At 40.5% G+C, this 26,387-nt stretch overlaps 1 protein-coding gene across 7 annotated transcripts; it reads right to left on the reverse strand.

Moving 5' to 3' along the window:
• Window positions 1-712: 712 nt before the first annotated feature.
• Window positions 713-26,387, reverse strand: LOC100666123 (tripartite motif-containing protein 5-like). 7 transcript variants are annotated; one of them, XM_064288568.1, is made up of 8 exons: window positions 25,878-26,387; window positions 17,344-17,401; window positions 15,962-16,074; window positions 14,633-15,203; window positions 13,962-14,057; window positions 13,057-13,287; window positions 2,386-2,412; window positions 713-2,067 (listed from the first exon to the last, which is right to left on the reverse strand). In XM_064288568.1, the coding sequence occupies exons 4-8, from the start codon at window positions 15,053-15,055 to the stop codon at window positions 1,873-1,875; spliced, it is 972 nt and encodes a 323-aa protein (XP_064144638.1). In that variant the 5' UTR covers window positions 15,056-15,203; window positions 15,962-16,074; window positions 17,344-17,401; window positions 25,878-26,387; the 3' UTR covers window positions 713-1,872. The 7 variants fall into 7 exon arrangements, with proteins under 7 accessions (XP_064144638.1, XP_064144637.1, XP_064144639.1 ...); XM_064288571.1 differs by lacking the exon at window positions 15,962-16,074 and adding an exon at window positions 4,121-4,143 and having other exon boundaries at window positions 1,890-2,067; window positions 25,878-26,385; XM_023540607.2 differs by lacking the exon at window positions 15,962-16,074 and adding an exon at window positions 4,121-4,143 and having other exon boundaries at window positions 1,951-2,121; window positions 25,878-26,385.

The following is a 26,387-nucleotide window of genomic DNA, read 5'->3' on the forward strand; positions in this document are numbered from 1 at the left end:
ATATGTGACAGACTGATTGGATTTGTAAACGTTTACTTGAAGCTTAATAAAAGTTAATTAAAAAAAAAAAAAAAAGGCCAGAGGTTAGGGCCTCAGGCCATCAGCATGTAGGAATGCTCTGGGCCTTGCCAGATCCCAGCTGGGCCTGCTGTCTGCTTTGGGAGCGAGTCTGCAAAAACCCAGGAAAGGGGTACAGACAGTGTGTGCAGTGGTTTTGTGCACTTGGGGCACTGGGGCCAGCAGGCAGCAGTCCCAGGTGGGTGGGTGTTTCAGTTGACAGCAGGAACTCCCTTCTGGCTGCAAATCCTGAGCCAATCAGCTCTGCCTGTGGTTTGAAAGGACACTTGCCTGTCCAAAGTATTTAAATCACAACACAGCCTGGAGACAAAGAGAGCTGAGGATGGAGGCTGCAGAGGGAGTGGCCTGGGGAGCCCCCTCCAAAATGACTCCTGGAGACTGAGGAGCATTTGGTTGCTGAAGTTTCACATTGAGTCAATTCGCACTCACAGCAACCCTATAAGACAGAGTAGAACTGCCCCCCATAGGGTTCCAAGACAGTAACCTTTATGGAAGCAGAATGCGACATCTTTCTCCCCGGGAGCAGGGAGTGGCTGGTGGGTTCGAACCCCTGACATACATACATATATAGAAAGTGTAAAACAGAGCTGGAGTATTGAAAATGGTGTCTGGGACCACAAAAAAATGAGACTTCATTAGTCATCTATAGTCCTCTTGTAGGCATGCACCAGTTGCAGGGGACACTGACACAGATTATATTTTTCAGTAGTAAGAAAAACAAAACAAAACAAAATTTTTCAGTAGTAAGTACAGCAAATATTTATTACGACATTGAGATAGACAGGTGTTTTACATTTAATGATATTTAGACTTGCACAACGATTTTAAGTATTAGGTACAGCTTTTATTATAAAATGGTTTTAGAAAATAAACATGGCCATTTAAGCATCTTAACGACTTGACGGCACTGGGTATTCAAGGTTACACAGCTAATATGCAGAAAGAGTTTGAACTCAGACAGTATGAACAAAAAACTTCCACTCTTGGTAAATATATTACTTATGCTCTTTTCTCCTTAACTCTTTGGTGAATATGAGCATCATGGGTAAACTGACACAGTCCTAAGGAGTCTTTCTTTAGGGAATGACTTTTATACACAGTCTATAATAACATAGAAGGATGGTGGACAAGTTTTGCCTCATCTCAGGTCAGTGACAGAGGAAATGAGGGATTTTAGAGTTGGCAGAGGTATTACCCAATCCTGGTCTTACCTTAGGAAGGATTCATCATTTTTGCTTGTGAATATGAAATGTGATTAGGATTCTTTCCTAATCAAACAAGATATGGGGAAGAATAAGGCACAAGGCAAATTGGACATCCCATTGATGAATAAAGGACATTTAAAAGGGAAGAAGGGAGACAGCGAGGAGATGGTCAGAATGGTGGCAAAGAGCTCAGGTGCAGAAAATTAGCACAGGAAAAGGGGCACAATCCAGAAGTGGTGAGGCTGTGAGATAGTTCAGAAGCTTGGTAAGCACAGGGACATGGGAACTTCACATTTCATTGGATTGAAATAAGGATAGACAGTCCCAGAAAAGCAACAGTTAGAGAATTTGTAGATGAGGAACCCATAGTTTGTGACATTGAAAAATGAGACAGTGCCAAACTCATAGTCTAAGAAAATTCCAACACGACAGGGAGGTACAGCTAGAGAAAAGATCAAATTCTGGGATCCAAGGCAAAGGTTCTCAAAAACTTTATACCCAGATTGATTCTCTAACCCTATAACCCAGTAGCCATACTTGGGTTGATATCTGAAGCAATCATCTTGAAGATACACACCTTGTTTAGCACCTAACATACTGAATTCAGGGCATCAGTCAGAGCATACCCCCAGGATCCAAGAAGTTTTCCCAGATACCTCCACCTCCCAGTAATGTTTCCCTGATTCAATATACGGGCAGCCCACGATACGATCATCATCATTACTGCCACTCCAATAAAAGTTTCTTGACTTTGAATTGGGCACAATTCTTCCTTGTCTTCCACCTTCAGAAATGACGACATTTGAAATAGAGTTGATTGGATTCAGTGTCATGTTTACTGTAAAGCAATTACAGGGTAGAGGGATATGAGGTAGATTTATCTGTGACATTAAGAGAGGAATCATGAGAAGAACCTGAGAGGGAACTGGGAATAATTCTGCTCAGGAGTCACAGGGAGAGGTAAAACACTGGGAACTTGAATATGCAGGTGTGTGTTGGAAGGGGACACATGGGGCTCAAAGAGTGAGACCTACTAGAGAACAGAAAATTGTGAAAGGTGATGAGAACAGTATGGCTTGAGGATACTGTGATTTCTCCTTACCCCAGTAGCGTTGGACATCTTCCAGTTCTGAAATGATAAAAGATTCCATGATATTGAATACAAGCAAGAGAGTCAGCACTGGTATCTGTTTTCTCTTCTGATTAGGGGAAGAAGGGGAATCTATGACAAAGAGTGAACAGGTGAATGAGAGGAACAGATACCGGACCATTCCCTCTTAACATGACATCATCAGCACATAGTAATCCAATACCCTCATCTCTACTCTCTCCCCTATTTAGCCCCCCCCCTACAAAAATCCCAGAGTCACACACTGCCTCGGGTCTTACCTCTCATCACACACAAAATCAAACTCATATCTGGAACTTGGAATATTCTCCTTGGTTTCTGGGGCAATGTTTTTGGCTTCTCCAGGATTGTGTTCTTACTCCTAGAGACAAAAACTGACTCCACACTTTTGACCTTATTTCCCTCCAACACCACTGATTTTTTTCCTTTTCACCACACTGATGCAACATCGACCACAGACCCTCTGAGAGCCTGAGAGAGAGAAGGGAGAGTCCTGACATTGAAGCCAGAGGATGATGTGCTCATATACACCTCCCTGGAGCCCTAGTGGCAAAGTGGTTAAGAGCTTGGCTCCTAACCAAAAGGTTGGCAGTTTGAATCCATCAGCTGCTCCTTGGAAACCCTATTCTGTCCTATAGTTGAGTCAGAATCAACTTGATGGCAACAGGTTTTTGGTTTTTAGACACCTCCCCACTTTCCCTCTAGGGGACCGGGGAAAGGTCTTGACCTCTCAGAAACACAGTTTCTTCCTTGTAAGAGGAAATCACCTTTTACTCTCTACCTCCTGGAAATCATATGCAATAATATAAAATAATGAATTTTTTTTAAAAATCAGTACTTATAAAAAATTGAGAGTAAAATCACTGCCATGGATGTGGCTTCCCAGGCAGAAAGGTTGTGGAACCTGGCTGCTGGGACTTGACAGATATTAAGTGTGGGAATTCTGTGTGGAGAGACCCAAGGGTATTCAAAGACAGTTGACCCAAGGGAGGCTTTCAGAACATCTAAAGTTTTGGGTTCTCTGTGATAAAAATTACTAACATTTTCCAACAAGAAGTTATGAATACTAAAGTAATAGTGGTCTGAATTTCACGTGTTTCTAAAGAACTTGATGCTGTCAGGTAAGGGTATAATTTTAGCCATAAGGACACCACATTTTCATACAGGCTTCTAATGTGTGGGACCTAATTATCAACCCTGTGGATTAGAGCCAAAATATTATTCCCAAAGACTCAAGTCCGCTTTGGAATAGAACTGCATAGAAAGACATCATTTCTTTTATTCCCAGGGGAGAAACATAAATATAAAGGATTTATCCTCATAAGATATTCTGGCTACTTGACAGATGAAGACGACGGGACCCTCCTGCAATAAGGCAAATACCTATGAAACACAACAAGCAGAGCTGGATGCAGTCACATGTGGTGAACAAAATCCATGAATTCACAGGATTCTGATCTCTAATCTTCCTACAGGCCCTAACTCTATGGCCTACCACCACCCCCACCATCAGTACCAAAGAATCTGGTCTATTCTCAATAGTTATGGAGTATACAAATGCTGATTTGTGATCAGAATTTTAAGATAAAACTACATACAGTGTTCCTTTCCTTGGAGATTTTCATTTTGATTGACCATCAGACAGCCCTCACAGCTACAAACCTCTTTTCACAGAACAAAAGGACCACCCCTGGTTTCTTGCACATACCCTTGAATGACGTCATTCACATCCTAGTGAGAAGGGAGAAAACAAGAATCAAGGAGTGATAGGCCATTCCCACTTACAAAGCTTATCACATCCCTTCCACTCCCAGACGTGGTAGGAATAAACAGTCCCAAAGTGAGGGACAAAAGGAAATATAAGACCCAGGCTGACCATCCCTGAGGTTTCATGTGATATTTTCACATTCCCTAAAAGGTTGAAACAGCTTTGACATTTGTAGAAGTACAGCAAAAGACTTCCAGTAACTGGAGAAGAGATTTATTTATGAGGAAAAGAAGAGGCTCATGATACTTCTCCCAAATGCATTTGGCTTCCCATGAAATGATTTGAATAATTCATGGACCTTTAATTTCTTCAAAAGATATGTAAAGTGATATACTATTATCATGCCAGGCTTTGCATAAGCAAAGGTGAATTATTAGTAATAACAGTCCTCAAGAAGTTTACATGTTTTTTGCTGAGGATACAAGCAAACAAGTATGTATATTAATGTAGGTGTTTCTCAAACCTATTTCTTCTTATTCTATACATTAACTATAAGTGGCCTCATCCATTCCCTTAATTCGACACACATGCATGTAGTGTTGATCTCCAATTCTCTACTTTTCTCAGACTTTGTCTAAAATGAAGAATAAAATATATTCAGTAGTGAAGAAACCACAGGAATCAGCAACTCAAGATGTCTAAGTGTTAAATTACTGTTCACCAGACCTACTCTGTCTCCCTCTTTTACCCCACTGTCCATAATTTACCAATATCCACTCAGTCACTGTTGTAAAAAACTACAATATTTTATCCTAAACTCCAGACTCTACCAGGCCAGGTTAGTACATATTCTTCATTTCTTTTATCCATATTCTCTTCTTTTTTTTTGTTGCAGGTACCACTTCATTTGTTCGAATAGATAATTACAAAAATGTTTGCTCTCCTTTACTCCGACTTACCATTCCATGTCACCAAGACTAGGGCAATGGTTAGGTCTAGACATACATACACACACAATTTTTTTTCTTCCTGTATTAGGGCTTTTTATTGTATATGACATGAATTCAATAAAAACTGCTTCAAGGGGAAAAAAGGATTTGCGGAATTCAACTCTGACTAAAGTTGTAACTTTAGTCAGAGTTGAATTTTGAAGTTCAAACTTTGTCATAAGGGTCTGGTCTATATTCTTCTCCAAATTTCACTGATTCCTCTACATTGACTTTATTCTCAGACAGTATATGAAGGAAGCATGAATCTCCTGATACAAATTCCAGCAGAAAAGAGAACTTCTTTTCCAAGTTCCAATAAGATTCTGATGTTATATTTGCAATAAAATGTAGCATTAAACTGAATTGGATCAGGCACCTAACTTAAAACAATCACAGTGTTGATGATGATTAACACTGGATGTGCATAAACTAATTTAACTAGAACTGAGCGACACACCCATCCTTGATGCTACTGATTTTATTAGCCCAAACCATCCACACGGACTGAAGTGAGACGTGTGTGGTTCTTCAAAGGGTATTCCAGGAGTAGGGATGTCAGTTAGCTGGTGGTATAAGCAGCTCCATGCTACTGTTCCCCCCACAGAAACATCAAAAACAAACAAAAAGCTGGACATATTGTGCCTCAGTAGGAATTAAGGCAAATCCATCTTTAGTGTGAAGTTTTTAATTTATCTGCTTAGCAGCTAGACTGAGTTTAATGTTTACTATAACTACAAGTTAGAGGCTTACATTTCCTCTAGTGTTCTTGCTTTTGTCTCTCCTGTTTTTTGTTTTGTTTTTTCCACTTAGAAATTCTTTCTTAAACAGTCTGTTTCTTGCAGCTCTCTCAATTGTAAATTCACTGTTACTATACTGGAGCCCTGTTTACACAGTGGTTAGGTATTGGGGAGGGGAACAGTTTCATATTCTTGTAATTAAATCTCAGCTTTGTTCTGTTTTCAGTGAGCCTGAGTGCCTGGGTTATAACATTCAGAATAGTTTCTTGGTCTTTTTTTTTTTTTTTCTCCCCTTATATGAGACTGGAAGGCTAAAGTTGGCTAAAAAAAAAAAAAAAAAAACCCAAAAAACCAAACCCCTTGCTGTCCAGTTGATTCTGACTCAGAGCGACCCTATAGGACAGAGTAGAACTGCCCCACAGGGTTTCCGAGGGGCACCTGGTGGATTCTAGACTTATATAATTACCTTTCCCCTAGACCAGATAAAGCTCTGGAAAAGTAGTTTTCCTTGAAGGCAGTCCCAAGAATGAAATACTCTGGGTATATTTCAAAATGGTTATTCCCCCCACCCTGGCATATTCCAGCTTTCAATAACAACAGCAACAAAATGAAAAGGCATACTAAAAGGTAAAGAATAGCACAGCTTAAAGAGACAAGGCAAACATCAGAACCAGAATCAGATATGACAGAAATTTCAGAATTATCAGGCCCCTAATTTAAAATATAGGAGCCCTGGTGATATAGTGGTTAAAGCACTCGGCTGCTAACTGAAAGGTCAGTGGTTCAAACTCACCAGCTGCTTCACGGGAGAAAGACACGGCAGTCAGCTTCCATAAAAATTACAGTGTTGGACACCCTAGGGGGGTATTCTACTTGGTCCTAAGATTCAGAATTGATTTGATGGCAACTGGTTTGGTTTTGGCTTATGCTTAATATTATTATACAAAAGGCCACTATAAGTAGGAGCCAATTTGACGGCACCAAAGGACAACATGCTTAATATACTAAGCTCTCTAATAGAAAACTTAAAAGGGGAAGAGGTACTGTAAGTAGAGAGATGGAAACTATAATTAGGATCAAAAGAAATACTAGAAATAAAAAACAATATAACAGAAAAAAAATTTTTATTTTTTTTATAACAGAAATAAATGAAGAAAGCCTTTAATAGGCTCAATCTTAGGCTGGACAGGGCCAAGGAAATAACCATTAAGTTTGAAGGTATGTTACTAGAAACTTCCAACATTTCTAAAACTGAAATGCAAAGAGAAAACAAAATAAAACAAAAATGGAACAGAATTCCAAGAACTGTGAGGCAATAACAAAAGGTACAACACATGTGTAATGGCTGCACAAAAAGAAGGGAGGAGAAAAGAAGCAAATGAAATATTTGAAGTAATAACATCTGAGAATTTTCTAGAATTAAACACAGACACCAAACTACAGACTCAGGAAGCTCAGAGAACACCAAGCAAAACAAATCCCAACAAATTTACACCAAGGCATATCATATTCAAACTACAGAAAAAAAGAAAAAAAGAGAAAATCTCAAAAGAAGCCAAGGGTAAAGGGGAAACACCTTACCTACAGAAGAACAAGGACATATACTACAATGGAATTTTATTCAGAGCTATACAAGCAAGAAGATAGTGGAGCAAAATATTTAAAGTATTGAAAGAAAAAAAAAATCACCAACATTAGATTTTGCACCCCGTAAAACTGGCTTTGAAAAATGAAGGAGAAATAAAGACTTTTTCAGACAAAAACTGAGAGGATTTGTTACCAGTAGACCTGCACTGCAAGAAATGTTAGGATAAGTTCTTCAGATAGAAGGAAATGATGTATGTCAGAAACCTGTATCTACGTAAAGATAGGAAGAGAGTTAGAGAAGGAGTAAAGGAAGGTAAAACAAATCTTTCTTTAGCTAAGAATAGTGGGCATATCTGGCATTTTGGCTTGAGGCTGCTCCCATCACCACTTTTGCAAATGAGATGATACATAGATTCTCTGAGAATGGGGCATGCAATGAGTTTGCACCACTTTGCTGTCATAGCTGAAGGGGGCTCACTAGATTTGGAGCACTGGGTAATACTCACACAGTGACATTGTTGGCAGAGGTGGCATTCTCAGAGACAGGTGATTGAGACAGGCCAGTAACTCTACTAGCCTAAGGTTGCAGTCGTGATTGCGGAAACTATATTCTTGTCTAAAGTTGGATATATCCACAGTGGAGAACAGAGAAGGGTCAAGACAACCACAAAATCCTGGCCAATCTGAATGATGCAGACATATGCAGACATATGCATAGGAGGTTTGAAATTACCTAACAGAAACTAAAAAACATACCAGATCACAAAATGGCCTGAACTTTGAACACGCTCCCCTAACAAAACACAGATCCATTAGATGAGAACAGCAACTTTATTGCCTCAAGTGGCTGGACCTAACTTCTCTGTTCATGCTTAGTGATCAGACAAGCACTGGCACACAGGGCAACCCTTGGATGCTATGCTTAAAATTTATACTTTTTTTCTCTGAAACTGAGACATCAGCAGCGATGCACCAAAGGGAGGACAGGTTTTATAAATGTGTCCCAGGCAAGTAACTAAAAGAAAAACAAAAACAGCCTTTGGGGAGGGGTTCAGAATCCAGCAATGCAATGACATAGTATTAAAATGTCTATTTTTCAATAAGATTTATGAACTACACAAAGAAACAAGTAAATACGACCCATACTCATGGGGAAAAATACCAGTCAATATAAAATGCCTCTGAATGACCCCAGATGTGAGAGTTAGGTGACAACACACTTCAAAGCAGCTATTGTAAAAAGATTTAAAATCTAAAGGAGTCAATGCTTGAAGAATTAAAGTAGGATAAAAATGAATTCACACATAGAGATTCCCAAGAGGGACATAAAGTTATATTTAAACATGTAAATTCTGTAATTTGTAAATCAAATGACAAAAATGAAATATTTACTTGAGAAGCTCAACAGCAGATTAAGATGGCAGAAGAATATCACTGAACCTGAAGGTCCACCAATAGAAATTTTCGAATCTAAAAAGCCCCCGCAAAAATAAAAATTGCTTTTGAGTCGATTCCGACTCATAGCGATCCTATAGAACTGAATAGAACTGCCCCACAGGCTTTCCAAGGAGCAGCTGGTGGATTTAAACTGCCAACCTTTTGGTTAGCAGCCTTAGAATCTAAAGCACAGGGAGAAAAAAGAAAAAAGCCTCAGAGAACTGCAGTATAGCGATAAATGTACCAACATTTTTATAAATGGAGTCCCAAAAGGAGAGAAGAGGAAAAAAAAAAAAATTGAAGAAGTAATAGGATAAATTCAAATTCTATAAATATAATATTTTTTTTTATCTAAGTAAGAAGCTCAATGACCACAAACTAGATATATACAATGAAATCTACACCTATGCACATCATTGAAAACAATGACATAGGGGAAACATTTAATACAGAAAGAGGTAAAAAAAAAAAAAAAAAAAAAAAAATCATCACACACAGGACACCAACAATATGATTGCTTGCTGAGTCATCATCTGGAAGCAATGGAGGCTAGAAGACACTAGATTGGCAGATTCAAAGTGCTGAAAAAAAATCTAAAAACCAACAATAGAGAATTATATATGAAGCAAAATTTGCTTCAAAAATGAAGAAGAATAAACACATTCCCTGATAAAGACAGAGAGAGTCTATTGTTGGCAGAGCAGCATTATAGAAGACGTTAAAGAAAGTCCTTCAGCCAGAAATAAAATTCCTACTCAAATCCATAAGGAGAATTGAAGACTAGAAGAAATGGTATAAAATCTAGATTAATATAAAAGATGATAGCAATGAGTTTCTGTTTAGGGGGATGGAAAATGTCAATGGATGTTGGTAATGGCTGCATTTGAATTGTACATGAGAAGTGTTGAATTGGTAAATGTTGTGTTACCTCTATTTTTACAACAATAAAAAAGACTATAAATATTTTTCTCATTTCTTTTGTTAGCCACTTTAAAAAACCTAAAATTATTAAAGCAATAATTAAAAATACAATTGATAATTATACATATACATGTAATATATGGATCCTTGGTGGCAGAGTAGCTGCCAACCAAAAGGTTGGCAGTTCGAACTCACCGTTCCTTGGAAATCCTATGGGGCAGTCCTACTCTGCCCTATAGGGCTGCTATGGGTCGGAATCAACTCAATGGCACCTAGTTTACATGACATATATATATGATAATAATGTCACAAAGAACAGGGAGGAAATGAAACAATATTGGAGTCAAGTCTCTATATTTTATTGGAATTAACTTTATTGATCTGAACTATACTGTGATAGGATAAGATGCATACTGCAATTACTAGAGCAATCACTAGGAAAACAACTCAAAGAAACAGAGTTTAAAAATCAGAGAAATTATAATAGTACCATTAAATATATATTTATTTAATATAAAGGAAGCCAGCTAAAGAGAAAGGGATGAAACTTCCAGGAAGATGGAAATAAGAGCAGAAGTAAGTTCCCGATCTTTCCACAAGAATATCAAGAAATATAAACTTTGTGTCTGAATCAGCAGAACCCTGTACAGGTGAGCAGGGAACTGCTTCAAAGACATCCAGAGAGGCGTATGCCAAAGATGAGAACAAAGAGGTAGGAGAAGCATTTCCTACATGGTCCTTACATTTTCCCTTCCTAGTGCCACATACCCACAGCTCCAGCATCCCCTCCCCAATTGCCTTCTTTGCAGAAATGGAAAAGCCAACCCTCAGAAACAGCAAAGGACCCCAAATAGCCAAAGCAACCTTGGGAAAAAAAAAAAAAAAAACAGAGTAGGAGGACTCATACTTCTCAACCTGAAAATATAAAGCTACAGTAATCAAAGTAGTCTAATACTGGTATCACGATAGACATATAAGCAAATGGAATAGAATTGAGAGTCCAGATATAACCACATGCAACTATGGTCAACTGGTCTTAGACAAGGGGGCTAAAAATCCATCCAATGGTAAAAATAGTCTCCCTTAATAAACTGTGCCAGGACAATTACATTTCCACAGGCAAAAGAATAAGCCTGGATCTACACCTCATGCCACATACGAAAACTAACTCAAAATGGATCAAAGATCTAAAAGTAAGACCTAAAACCATAAAACTCTTAAAAGAAAACATAGGGACCTAGTCTTCAACAATGGATCCTCAGATATGACACTGAAAGCACAAGCAACAAAAGGCAAAATAGATAAACATGATCTCTTCAAAACTGAAAACTTTTGTATATCAAAGGATTTATTTCATCAACAAAATGAAGAAAACAACCTACAGACTGAGGTAAAACTTTTGGGAACCATATATCAGATAAGGGTTTAATAGCTACAATACATAAGCTCTTACAACTTAACAACAAAAAAACAGCCCAATCAAAATATAGGCAGAGGATTTGAACAGACATTCACCAAGGATATTCAAATGACTATCAAACACTTGAAAAGATGCTCAACTTCTACACTGTCCTGTAGGGTCAATATGAGTCAGAATTGACTCAACGGCAATGAGCTTGGTTTTTTTTGAGGAGGGGGGTTAGGCTTAAAAAAGAGCCAATTCGAGAGCAGAGAGGGGATCTCACTACCACCAAGAAAGAAGAGCTAGTAGTGAAGCGTGTCCTCTGGACCCGGGATCCCTGCACTGAGAACGTTCTAGACCCAGGAGACAGAAAGCTGTAACACTGGAGGCAGTGTAAGATGGTGAAAAACAGTGGCAGGGAAACAGGCAGCAGGACCAGAAGATCAGGAGGAGACAGCACGGTGGGCTTTCCGGCCCACAGAGCGAGAAAGATGAGCTCTCTCAGGCTGAGGCTTACTAGCAGACTGGGGTCCTTTTTGGCATTTATTGGCAGAGCTAAAGAGCTGTGTAATACTTGCCCAAGCAGGGCAGAGGCCAAGCTGGGGGCTAAGGGGTCAAGGGTCGGAGAGGCCAAGGGCCACAGAGAAGCTTGCCTGCAGGCATGGCTGAAAAGAAGCTGTCCTGACTGAAGAACTGTATCCTGAGTCATGCCTGATCCTGAAATGTAGCCTGTTACTTCCCTACTAAACCCCGTAACTGTATTGTCTGTTAGGTTCTGTGTGGTCACTGCAACAAATTATCGAACCCAGCAGAGAAGGAGAGAGTACCGTGGGAGGGACTGATGGCTGGTGTCAGAATTTGGTAAAAAAGTTGGAAGATGGAGACATGTCTGACCTCTGCCTCACAGGAACCAGCCTGGGGCTGCTGATCTTGATCCTGCCTTCTTCCTTTCCTTGTGAAGTTAGAGGAAGTAAGATCTGCCAGTCATGCCATTTTTACATACAGAAAGGTTAAAAAATAGACAAAATCAATGAAACAAAAAAAGTTCTTTGATAAGATCAACAAAATTGACCAAAAAACTGAGCAAGAAAAAAAAAAAAAAAGGAGAAAAAAAATTACTAAAATCAGTAATGAAAGAGAGGACATCACTAAGGGAGTTACAGAAATGAAAAGGAATATAAGGAAATACTGTGCCCAATATTATGTCAACAAATTAGACAACTTAGATGAAATGGAAAACTCTTAGAAAGACATGCATTACCAAAAGCTGATATAAGAAGAAATAAAGAGAGGAAAAAAAAATTGAAATAAACCTTTACTAGTAAAGAAATTTTAAATCTTTCCAAAAAGGAAAGCTTGGACTAATATAGATTCACTGACAAATTCTGTTGAATATTTGAAGGAGAAATAATACCAACCCTTCACAAATTTTATTTCAGAAAACAGAGGAGGGGACAGATCCCAACTTATCCTACAAGGACAGAAGGGGAAAAAATATCTTTGGAATCCAAAGAGTATTCGTTTGCCTGCGATTAAACTGAGTGAACAGGTGTTGGACGAATGTTCAACATTAGATCACAGATAACAGGGGCTCAGAGAACGTCACTGGATACAACGGATCTTTTCTCCAATTTCTCCAAATTTTTTCACTGTACTTCATAAATCAATAAAAAGGAGATTTTCCTTTGGTATTCATGCAGTCAATTACTCCTATAATCTCTGGAATACATGCTGGGAACTGGTACCATAGGACCAAATGAACTTTAGCGTCACCACAAGAAAAAGTTCAGTGACGCAGAAAAGAAGACATTTAGTCTTAATTTTCTCAAATCTCAAATACAGAGGTTCTCTCCCAAGTCGTACCTGCAGCATCTCCATTGTTGTCCCTTGTAGCCGATGCTGCAGATCTGACATGAGTTTTTTCACATCATCACTCTGCTGGCCCAGCTCATTTTCAGCCTCTGACAGGTTCTGCATAACACTCTCCTCCTCGCTCTTCAGCTCCTCCAGCTCCTTCTGCTCCTCATTGTCCAGGATACTTCTCAGCTGACTGAAGTTTTCCCGGACACTCTGTCTCTCAGTCTGTATGTATTTCTTCAGAGATGAGAAGGGGCGGGGGGGGGAGGCGTGTAGTCTATATTAGCAGAGGGTTTATTTTGCAATTGACTAGAACCCAGGAATGGAACTATTTTCTTTGGTAAATTCTCAAAGGAGTGGAATATAGAATCAGGAAAGCAACTGGGGGGAAGCTGTTATTTTTTTCCTATTATTTTCCCTCCCTCACTTCCCAAAACAATGGCTACAAGTCAGCCATATCAAAGCCTATCCTGAGCCAAAGTGAAATACCAAGATGAGGCTTATCTTTCACAGAGCTTCCCAGGGCACTCATGTCTCCTTGCATGACTCACCACTTCCCCACACCCCCACCACCAGCTCAATGTTTAACACTGAGGTCAAAACCCTGGGCCATGTCAAATGTCTTCCATCAGAGGAGTCACAGCATTAGATACTATGACAGGACTGGGACACAAGATTCACCAGCCTTACTCACCAGAAAGTAACCTCTGTATCTTTGGCTATAAATATTTGCATTCATTTCTAACAGATTCACTCTCCACCCTCTAACCTTCCATCAGGGAAGGGACAGAGAACAGCAAGTGTTTAATGAACTCGTTAACTATCAGCAAACAAAGAGGTCAAGGCGTTCTTGTGACTAGGACCCTGCCAATGAACCTCTCAGAACTTCCTCAGGAAGAGACTTTTCCTACCTTCCAGGAGTCCCTCTCTTCTCTGAGGTCAGCTTTCCACTTCTCAGCTTTCTTCTGCTCCTTGCTAAGACTCTCAAAGGCTGCCTGAAGATTCTTCTGTGAAAATTGAATCACATAACAATCAAACTATGAGCTTTCTTAGCACCTGGATAGAGGTTAAATTGAGGGAGAAATCAGACTAATCAGAGAAGAGACAAGAGTTTACAAAAGCTGTGAGACTGGCTTCAGTATCTATGACTTGGAAAAAAAAAATCTAAGAAGATGAATGTACTCTTTACATCTCAGATGACAGAAGTCATTTTTACCTCATCAAGAATAGCATTATTCTATCTTGTCCTAGAAAAAGAACCTGAAAAGTCCTTTCCTTTTGACCTATCAAGTTCTGCAGCTGCCCTCTAGCTGGGGCAATGAGAGTTTCATTTGGCCACCAAATATTCACCCAACTAGCAGAAGGTACAATATTATCTACCCCTGGCCAAGAGTCTGTATTCAAGGTGTATTATTTAAAAGGGTGAAATACGCAGGAATGTCCTTCAGGCCTAGGAGTGTAGGGTATGGAAATAAGTAACAGACCTCAGGTCTATGGTGACAAAGTAATTAAAGTACAATGGAAAGTGGTGATTTCCATGAGGTTCTATTTTCTACCTTGTTTCCCTCCACCCTGGTCTCACCTGGTACTCCGGGACAACCTCCTCCACAAGGAATGTGGGGTGACCACGGTGCTCCTGAGACCTCTCACAAAGCCAGCAAATGAACTTCCCATCCAGTTTACAAAAAAGCCTGAGTTTCTCTCCATGGTGGACACAGTAATTTTCCTTCTCTTCTTTTTCTAGACTCATCTTCACCTCCTTAAGTCTCTCTACCATGCTGGCTAGATGCTGATTAGACCGTAGGTTCCCAGGCTGGTATTTGATCCGGCAGACAGGACAGCTGCTCTCATTTTCTTGGCTGACCATGGACTTCTTATTATCTGCAGTGATACAGGCTTGGCAGAAGCTGTGGCCACAATCTAGGCTTATGGGTTCCATCAGGAGCTCCAAGCAGATGGGGCAGGTTGCTCCCTCCTCTAGGTTCACCAGGATTTTTGAAGCCATTGCACTGCTCCCCTGGATTCTTCCTGTCCTGACTTCTGAGGCTCTTCTTGCTCAGACTCTTAGGCTGCTCGACAAATTCATAGAAATATAGGGGGAAAAAAAAAGGAACTTGTGCAGAAATCGAGGACAGCCCAAGAAGACTGAAATACTGAAGGACAAAAAAGAAGAGGGAGAGAAATAGGAAAGTTCAACCACCTGGCAAAAAAGGCTTTCAATAATAATTTCAAACACCTTATTCTTACTTCATGTCACATAATAATTTCCATCCTTAGCTGTGCTAAGGAGTATTTTCCTTTATACCTACTGGGCATAAGAACAAACTTGTGGGATCCTTGTGTGGTCCATCATCTATCATGTCTTTATTTCCCATGCCCAAGACACATCTTCAATGTTAAAAGAACCAAATCCACTGATGCCTCAGGGCTTTTACATTTGCTCTTTGCTCAGTGTGAAATGTTCCTGATATCAGTATGACTCACTCTTATACTTCAGTCAACTCTCCCCTTACAAGTCCTGTTATCCAAAGGGCTCACTCTGACTAGCTCATTTGCAGTGTAACCAGTCCCAACATTTGCTGTACATTTGCAATTTCTTTTATTATCACTATACAATAAATGATACAGTATGTGTATGTACATGGTTACAGCAAACTCAGGTGTAGAAATAGAGGAAGTAAATTACTTAAAAAGATTGTTTATCTTCAGTACATAGAGGTGAGATAAACCTATCATATTTAGGGTCCTTCTTCAGAAATCTGTCTGCTACCCTAGAAGTTAAACATAGATGAACAGAGATAACTTAAAGAACGCAATTAATACCCATAGGAATAAGAGTGTGGATTGGAGAAATCCAGACCATTCAGGAGGTTCTGAGTAATCTCGTGTTTGTAAAATGGTGTAATTTCACCTTGACCCGGAAATACGGCAAGGATGTTGTTGACAGGAGTCTAAAGGTGTGTATGTATTTGGATGGTAGGGAGGGAGGTCATGAAGATACATTCATAGGATTACACATGAGACCTGAGAAACAGAAACAGATGAGATGGCTGTCAGTCTTGAGAGAGAAGTTTCAAAATATTAGGTAAGATCATCCAACAAATTATAATTGATGATAAATAGTATAAGAATTGGACTAAAATCCAAAAATACAAAGATAATACTAAAAAGAAGGTTTAAATCATTATGGACCTAGCAGTCACCTGGACAGTCATAGTAAATTAAATAACCAGCTATATAAGTACAAAAGGGCATATGTGATAAACATGCCTAGAGAGAGGTACACGTTGTGAAATCAAATAGTGGTACAAATAAGAGGCTATCAAAAATTCAAAAAAGAAAACATAAACTGAAAGCTGAAGAATATCAAGGAACTATGGGATAAGAAAGAGGAAGAATGTTTTAGGTAGGAGAGATTACACAAGTGAATGCAATGTTCATGGAAAACATGGCATCTTCTATGAGTTTTAAAACGTCAGTGCGGTTAATATATGGAGAGCTACTACGCCTTTGGTACCACATGAAACAACAGTGACCAGAAGATATAGCACTTCCCAAATAATACATATTGTACATAATCTTTCCTAAAAGCAAGGAGAAATTGTCAAAATTTTCCCATGAAAAGTAGAGTGAAGACGTAACAGGATTTCATTTGGGTTGTGAAAGGCTAGAGGGATCCAGCGTGGAAGTGGAAATACCAGTTAGAATGCACGTACAGTTGCCCAAGGGACAGATAGATAACGGGAGCTTGCAGGGCAAGTTGAAGGAAGAAATGGAGAGATGAGAGTGAGAAATAAGGTGAGGTAAAAGTGACAGGGTTGGGAATCAGATTGGATATGTGGGAATAAAGAGTTGTCATCAGGCCTGAGCCACTTCTTCTTGTAAAAAGACATTGGCCTTATCTTCTAGGAATTTTTTTTTTTTTTGCTACAAACCCAATGAGTTAAGATAAAGAGGAATGTCAGTTGCTTTGCTGGCCGCATTACTGAGAGTAAAAATGGCCTAATATGTACAGTGCATTTAGACTGCGAAAACCTTGAATGGACCTTAAATGTCAGTTGGTTGAGTAAGGCCTCAGCATCTACAAGGAGTTGTGGCTCTCATAATCAGATAGTTCCTTGGAGGTCTCTGGATTTCTGACTTTTAGAAGAAAATCTCTCCTGCCTGACAGAGACTGGAGAAACCCCGAGAGTATGGCCCCCAGACATCCTTTTAGCTCAGTAAGGAAGTCATTCTTAAGGTTCACCAAAGACCAGACAGGCCCATATAACAAAATGAACTAAAGAGACATACCATTCCTGGAGCAAGGACTAGCAGGCAGGAGGGACAGGAAGGCTGGTGATAGGGAACCCTAGGTCAAGAAAGGAGAGCGTTGACATGTCGTGGGGTTGTTAACCAATGTCATAAAACATTATGTGTACTAACTGTTTAATGAGAAGCTAGTTGGTCCTGTAAACCTTCATCTAAAGTACAATACAGGAAAAAAAAAAAAAAAAAAAACACTCCTTTTGAGCATGCAGCCTACCTAAGCTGAGATAGTTTCACATGCATCCACGTGCTTTTGTACTCTTACAAATGAGCCGTCATGAGAAGAATAAAGGGCCTCCCATTGCACTATAAGGACCCTCGCTGAGAATTCACTGAGGTAGCCATGCTGGCATGTTGTGTCTCCTGCCCTGTATCTCCTAAGCTAAGCAGAATTGGCCAGTTTATGCCCTACTGGGTTGTGTGAGTGGAAGCAGCAATCCAAACCCAAACTACTGCTAGTGGTCAAGGAGTGGGTATCACAGTGGTGCTGACTCTCATAACCTGGTCACAATAGAGTCAAATAACTGTGAAGCAAAAAGAAAAGAATGGGCAGATCTAACTAGATAGTAGTGTACTGATGGTTCCCAAGGTTTCACGGTGATAGAAAGATAGGTGGTATTTAACAAGCAATTAATCTTCCACTTCCTCTGAGAAGGTGAGGGAGCAGTGGTGAAGACTGTATGGAGATAACTATGTGTGTGGGGAGATAACTATAGGCCTGGAAAAACAGCCCACTTCTCCCATCATGCATGAAATGAACCTACTGAGGAATAAGGATGACAGTGCACAGGTGGCATAATGAACCCATGGTACAGTTACTGAAAATCAGTCTAAGGCCATATGCAGACAGCCCCTGGCTGCAGGGATTATGGGCCAGATCAGGCTCTGATGACTGGCAAGCCCAGGTTATTACATCATATGATTATGTTCTCCCTGGCTTTTGACCATTGTCATTGTTGTTAGGTGCCACTGAGTTGGTTCGGACTTTTGAAGACCCTATGTTACGGCAGAACTAAACACTGTGTGGTCCTGCACCATCCTCACAAATTGCTATGTTTGAGCTGAATGCTGCAACTACTGTGTTAATTTATCTCGTTCAGAGTCTTTCTATTTTTCGCAGATCCTCTACCTTACAAAGCATGATGTCCTTCTCCAGGGACTGGTCCGTCCCGATAACACATCCAAGGTACATAAGACAGAGTGTCACCATCCTCACTTTCAAGGAGCACTCTGGCTGTACTTCTTCCAAGAAAGATTTACTCATTCTCTGGCAGTCCATGGTATATTCAATATTCTTTGCCAACACCATAATTCAAAGATGTCAATTCTTCTTTGGTCTTCCTTATTCACTGTCCAGCTTTTGCATGTATATGAGGCAATTGAAAACACCATGGTTTGGGTCATGCGCACCTCAGTCCTCAAAGTGACATCTTTGCTTTTTAACACTTTAGAGACGTCTTTTGCAGCAGATTTGGCCAATGCAATATGTCATTTAATTTCCTGACTGCTGCTTCCATGGGCATTGATTGTGGATTCAAGTAAAATGAAATCCTTGACAACTTCAATACTTTCTCTGCTTATCATAATGTTGCTTACTGGTTCAGCTGTGAGGATTTTTGTTTTATGTTGAGCTGCAAGCCATACTGAAGGCTTAGTCTCTGATCTTCATCAGTAAGTGCTTCAAGTCCTCTTTCCTTTCACCACACAAGGTTGTGTCATCTGTATATCATATCATAGGTTGTTAACGAGTATTCCACCAATCCTGATGTCACATTCTTCTTCATATAGTCCAGCTTCTAGGATTATCTACTCAGCTTACAGATTGAGTGTAAGTGTGGTGAAAGGACACAACCTTGACGCACACCTTTCCTGATTATAAACCATGCAGTATCACCTTGTTCTGTTCAAATGACTGCCTGTTAGTCTATGTACATGTTCCAGATGAGCACAATTAAGTACTCTGGAATTCCCGTTCTTCTCAATGTTATCCATAATTTGTTATGATCCACAAAGTCGAATGCCTTCACAAAGTCAATAAAATACAGACAAACATCTTTCTGGTATTCTCTGCTTTCAGCCAAGATCCATCTGACATCAGCAATGTTATCCCTCTTTCTACATCCTCTCAGAAGAGGATATAGAATCCAGCTTGAATTTCTGGCAGTTCCCTGTAGACTTACTGCTGCAAACTTTTTTGAATTATCTTCTACAAAATTTTACTTATGCGTGATATTAATGATATTGTTCAATAATTCCACATTATGTTGGATCACCTTTCTTTGGAACAGGCACAAATATGGATCGCTTCCAGTAGCTTGGCCAGACAGCTGTCTTCTAAATTTCTTGACATAGATGAGTAAGCATCTCCAGCGCTGTATCCATTTGTGGAAACATCTCACTTGCTATTCTGTCAATTCCTGAAGACTTCTTTTTCGCCAATGCCTGCAGTGCAAGTTGGACATCTTCCTTATGTACCATCAGTTCTTGATCATATGCTACCTCCTGAAATGGTTTTTGACCATAGCTATGATTAAACCATACGGGCAGGGACTGTAGTTATCTTTCATCCCACCAGATCCAATCACTGTGGAAAAGCCCCAAGAGCCTACGGTGTAAAGAGCCAAATAGCATGCATTCTTTTTTGGGGCTGTGGATCTTGTGTTCATAGTGGGGCTAAGAAGAGCTGATGCCAAAGGAGCCTCAACTGCAATAGACACAGAAGAAAAAATGTCGGAGGAGCCAGAGCCCCACATAGGGGGAGTGGCCCTCTATTAACAATGACCGAGGGCCCTGCAGTAGGTGGAGAGGTAGATAAAGGAATTTGAGTGGCATCTACCTAACAGAATTCCCAGGTCAGCTGGCTTCCATAAATGTCAGATGATTGCACAGATGATTACATTTGAGTCTTCTTCTTTCATCTGGACTTATAAGAATGAAAACTCAAAATGTCAAAGGGGCAACAAAGACAAGCCACAAACACACTAAAAGACAGTAAGTTGGTGATTTTAAAACCAAAAACATACGGATAGAGACAGAACTTTGTTCTTTTGTGACAGGGACAAAACTATGTCTTGAGGCTTGATGAAGCCTCAAATTTACTGATGGTTCTAGTTTTTTTTTTTTTTTTTTATATGGGAAAGGAACACTTAGGCTGGGCAATGCCATCTAGTACCATTCAGCATGTACTCCCTATAATTCTACCATAATAAAAGATGAAACAGGAAAGTAACAAAAGAATTCTAAAACTCGGTGATAAGTGTCATGACACAGGTGAACTGAGCAAGTTCAGAAGACAGGTGCCCAACAAAACTTTGGGTGGGGAAGGGGGCAAGGATGATATTCCAGAGGCGACAATATCCAAGTCAACTAAGTCAAAGAAAGATGCGGTCCGATAAGAAGTTAAGTGAGAAAAGAGTTTTGACTGGATTTACCATCTGCTTGAGTCAGCCTGGGATGCAGCTGTATCTTTCATGAGAAATGGGATGATTAATCAAAACTCTTCCTTTAACATCTAGGTCAACTGGCATAACAAAGTGTATTAAGAAATCATTCTGCTTCCCACTTTGGTAAGTGGCCTCTGGCGGCTTAAAAGCTAGCATGTGGCCGTCTAAGTTGCATCAGTTGGTCTCAACCCAGCTGGAGCAAAGGAGAATAAGGAACACTAAAGACACAAGGAAAATATAAGCCCATGAGACAGAAAGGGCCACATAAGCCAGAGACTCCATCAGCCTGAGACTGGAAGAACTAGACAGTACCCGGCTACCACCAATGACTGTCTTGACAGGGAACACAATAGAGAATCCTTGATGGAGCAGGAGAAGAGTGAGATGCAGGCCTCTAATTCTAGTAAAAATACCAGACTTAATGGTCTGAGACTGGAGGGGCCCCAAAGGTCATGGTCCCTGAACTCTCTGTTAGCCCAAAACTAAAAACATTCCCGAAGCCAACTCTTCAGACAAAGATTAGACTGGACTTTAAGTCATTTTATGTCTTAAAAAAAAAAAAAAAAATTTTTTTTTTTTTTTTTTTTTTAAGACATAAAATGATACTGGTGAAGAGTGTGCTTCTTAGCTCAAGTAGACACATGAGACTACGTGGGCAGCTCCTGTCTGGAGGTGAGATGAGAAGGCAGAGTGGGATGGGAGCTGGCTGAATGGACACAGGAAATACAGAGTGGAAAGAAGGAATGTGTTTTCATATTGTAGGGAGAGCAGCTAGGGTCACATAACAATGTGTGTATAAGATTTTGTATGAGAGACTGACTTGAATTGCAAACTTTCACTTAAAGCACACACACACACACACACAAAAACTCTCACCTACTTTAACTCCCTTTATCACGGGTGTCAAGATCTTGTAATCAGGCTACTTGTTCTGTTATCTTTTTATATCATTAATACCAATCAAACGACTAATCATATCTTATTAAAAGGTGCCACTTCTAGAAATTCTTCCTAAATGTTCCTCATGCTCCTTATCTCTCAGTAGAACTCTACTTTCGTGGCAGATAGGGCGCAAAGAGAAGGATAAGCAAGGTTAGTGATTTTTAGGGAACTACAATAGTTTTCTGAGTCTGGACTTAGGGCTTTAATAGAATGAGGGAGCTAAGAAAAGGCTGTGGAGCTGACAGCCCTCACACCATCAAGGATCCTAAAGATAGAGAGGACAGGGTACATGAAATTTATCTGGAGATCCTTGCAGAAATACTACACTGATGCAATGACAGGCATTAATAAACTATTAGGTTTCAAAGATCCTTCTAACTTTCCCCTATTGCTCTCTCCAAAGGACTTATTTCCTCCCAGAGCAGGTCCAGGCAGTAAACTGTCTTCTCTGCCAGCCCCTGTGCAGAACTGACCCAATAGCTTGGGTTGTGGCCCTTGGAGCCTCTATAGGCTCCCTCTCGAGGGCTTCCGTCACTAGGACCCTCAGGAAGTCCTAGCCTGAAACTAGGCTCTCTCGAAGAGGTGAGGACTCAACCAGCATCCCCAGAGTTAGGTAATAAAAATTTATGAATGGAAGGCAATGGAGAAACTGCAGTGGGCAGTCTGATGTCTTCCTCATTCCTGGCCAGGACCATTCTATTTGGCGTCCCCTATTTTTTTATCCCACATAGGGTCTCTCTGAGTCGGAATCCACTGGACAGCAAAAGGGTTTGCTTTGGTTATCCCACATCAGAGAGCCCTGGTGGCACAGTGGTTAAGAGATCAGCTGTTAACCAAAAAGGTCAAATCCACCAGCTGCTCCTTAGAAACCCAACGGCTCAGTTCTACTCTGTCCTATGGGGTCACTATGAGTTGGAGTCGAATCGATGGCAAAGGGTATCCTCCATCAGACTGAAGTCTTCCAAGCACTCCCACCCCCATCTCTCACATCAAGCTGTGAATCCACATACAGATACTCCTTGGATTACACAGACTACGCCAAAGTTTGGTGGGGAAATGTCTGCCAACACGGTATTTCTCAAAATCCATATTACCAGCCAAAAATTTAAACACAGCTGATTAATCTGCATTCGTTCCACTACTGAAAATAAATGCCATCAATAAAAAATTCACAACACAAAAAAATTAAGTCTTCACATTTTTTAATGAGATGGAGAAACAAATCACCAACTTCATATGGAAGGGAAAGAGGCCCCGGATAAGGAAAGCATTACTGTAAAAGAAGAACAAAGCAGGAGGCCTCACTCTACCCCATTTTAGAACCTATTATACACCCACAATAGTCAAAACAGTCTGGTACTGGTACAACAACAGACACATAGACCAGTGGAACAGAATTGAGAATCCAAACATAAATCCATCCACATATGAGCAGCTGATATTTTACAAAGGCCCAAAGTCAGTTAAATGGGGAAAAGACAATCTGTTTAACAAATGGTGCTGGCATAACTGGATATGCATCTGCAAAAAAATGAAACAAGACCCACACCTCACACCATGCAAAAAGCCAATTCAAAATGGATCAAAGACCTAAATATAAAATCTAAAACGATAAAGATCATGGAAGAAAAAATAGGCACAATGCTACGAGCCCTAATACATGGCAAAAACAGTATACAAAACATTATTAACAATCCAGAAGAGAAACTAGATACTGGAAGCTCCTAAAAATCGAACACCTATGCTCATCCAAAGACTTCACCAAAAGAGTAAGAAGACTACGTACATACTGGGAAAAAGGTTTTAGCTATGACCTTTCCGATCAGTGTCTGATCCCTAAAATCTACACGATATTGCAAAAACTCAACTACAAAAAGACAAACAACCCACTTAAAAAATTGGCAAAGGAAATGAACAGACACTTCACTAAAGAAGACATTCAGGGAGCTAATAGATATATGAGGAAATGCTTACCATCATTAGCCATTAGAGAAATGCAATTCAAAACTACAATGAGATTCCATCTCACTCCAACAGGACTGGCATTAATCCAAAAAACACAAAATAATAAATGCTGGAGAGGTTGTAGAGAGACTAGAACACTTACACACTGCTGGTGGGAATGTAAAATGGTACAACCACTTTGGAAATTGATTTGGCACTTCCTTAAAAAACTAGAAATAGAACTACCGTATGACCCAGAAAGCCACTCCTTGGAATATATCCTAGAGAAATAAGAGCCTTTACACGAACAGATATATGCACACCCATGTTCACTGCAGCACTGTTTACAGTAGCAAAAAGATGGGGGCAACCAAGGTGCCCATCAACAGATGAATGGATAAATAAATTATGGTATATTCACACAGTGGAATACTGTTGTTGTTGTTAGGTGCCTTCGAGTCATTTCCAACTCATAGCAACCCTATGCACAACAGAACGAAACACTGCCTGGTCCTGAGCCATCCTTACAATCATTGTTATGCTTGAGCTCATTGTTGCAGCCACTGTGTCAATCCACCTCACTGATGTCCTTCTCCAGGGACAAATTCCTCCTGACAACATGTCCAAAGTATGTAAGACGCAGTCTCGCCATCCTTGCCTCTAGGGAGCATTCTAGCTGTACTTCTAAGACAGATTTGTTCATTCTTTTGGCAGTCCACAGTATATTCAATATTCTTCGTCAACACCACAGTTCAAAGGCGTCAATTCATCTTCAGTCTTCTTTATTCATTGTCCAGCTTTCATATGCACACGATGCAATTGAAAATACCATGGCTTGGGTCGGGAGCACCTTAGTCATCAAGGTGACATCTTTGCTCTTCAACACTTTAAAGAGGTCCTTTGCAGCAGCTTTACCCAAGGAAACATGTCTTTTGATTTCTTGACTGCTCCTTCCATGGCTGTTGATTGTGGATCCAAGTAAAATGAAATCCTTGACAACTTCAATCTTTTCTCCATTTATCATGATGTTGCTCATTGGTCCAGTTGTAAGGATTTTTGTTTTCTTTATGTTGAGGTGCAATCCATACTGAAGGCTGTGGTCTTTGATCTTCATTGGTAAGTGCTTCAAGTCCTCTTCACTTTCAGCAAGCAAGGCTGTGTCATCTGCATAACGCAGGTTGTTAATGAGTCTTCCTCCAATCCTGATGCCCCGTTTTTCTTGATATAGTCCAGCTTCTTGTATTATTTGCTCAGCATACACGATAGAATAGGTATGGTGAAATGAAATACTACGCATCGATAAAGAACTGATAAATCCAGGAAACATTTCATAACATGGAGGAATCTGGGAGGCATTATGCTGAGTGAAATTAGTCATTTGCAAAAGGTCAAATATTGTATAAGACCATTATTATAAGAACTCGAGAAATAGTTTAAACAGAGACAAAAATAATCTTTGATGGTTATGAGGGGGAGAGGGAGGGGGGTAGGGAGGGAGAGGGGTTTTCACTAATTAGATAGTAACCCAGTAAAAGTAACCCAGTAGATAAGAACTATTTTAGGTGAAGGGAAAGACAACACAATAAGAATAAGAAGGCGATGGGGGAAGACTCAGCCAGGAGAAATAACGGCCCCTCCAGGAAAAAAACAAGGCCCTTCACGTCTTCAGAAGCCCTGGTGGTGCAATGGTTAAGAGCTCCGCTGCTAACCAAAAGGTCAGCAGTTGGAATCCACCCGCCGCCCCTGGGAAATCCAACGGAACAGTTCTACTCTGTCCTATAGGATGGCTATGAGGCGCAATCCACTCCAAGCCAACAGGTTTTTGGTTTCCCTTCCTCAGGAGCCCTGGTGGCACAGTGGTTAAGAGCTAGGCTCCTCACCAAAAGGAAACCCTATGGGGCGGTTCTACTCTGTCCTATAGGGTCGCTATTAGTCCGAATCCACTCCATAGCAACGAGCTTTTTTGTCTGTTTGTTTTGTTTCACGTCTTCAAGCTCTCCTACTTTCAGGGCCGCCCCTCCCCCAGGCTCAATTGGCCCTTCAGTTGGCCAGGGAGCGGGAAGCCTGGAAATGCTCTTTTGTTTCCTTCGAAGCAGCTTCAGGACCATAAATAAAACTCATCAAGCACATTCAAATTTTTCTTCAGTAGTTTTTGACCCCCTGCCTCCACAAACTGCCTGCCCCACGCACCTTCAGCGCCCAGTGGAGAAGTTCGGATTCAGAGTAGAAAAGAGAAAGCACACCAGGGGCAGCTGTGTGGTCCGGAAGTCACCCGGGAAAAGAACAGCCAGAACTCCGCAAAGGAGTTCCCACAGACCAGCTGAGGAAGAAACGAAAGTTAATTTTTTATTGGCAGGAAAGAAAACAAGGAGAAAGAGAAACTTGGGGCCAATGAAAGGCTGACACTAGGACTCCTGGGGCGAGGGTAATGCTTTTATGTGTTCTGGTGCCTGAGCCAGCCCAGTAGTTAAGAGCTCGGCAGATTCAGGTCAGCAGCTGCTCTTTGGAAACCTTGTGTAGCAGTTCCACTCTGTCCTGTAGGGTCGCTATGAGCCGCAGTTGAGTGGAGGGCAACAGGTTTGGTTTAGTTTGGTGCCTGGGCCACCTATACATCCAGTGACATTCTTACTCCTATTCAGTTGTGCTGCAACCCCAGTTGTGGCTCTACAAACTGGAACCTCCCCTCAGGTCCAGAGTTCT

Source organism: Loxodonta africana, chromosome 7 (genome assembly GCF_030014295.1).
Source record: "Loxodonta africana isolate mLoxAfr1 chromosome 7, mLoxAfr1.hap2, whole genome shotgun sequence".
NCBI classification, from domain to species: domain Eukaryota; kingdom Metazoa; phylum Chordata; class Mammalia; order Proboscidea; family Elephantidae; genus Loxodonta; species Loxodonta africana.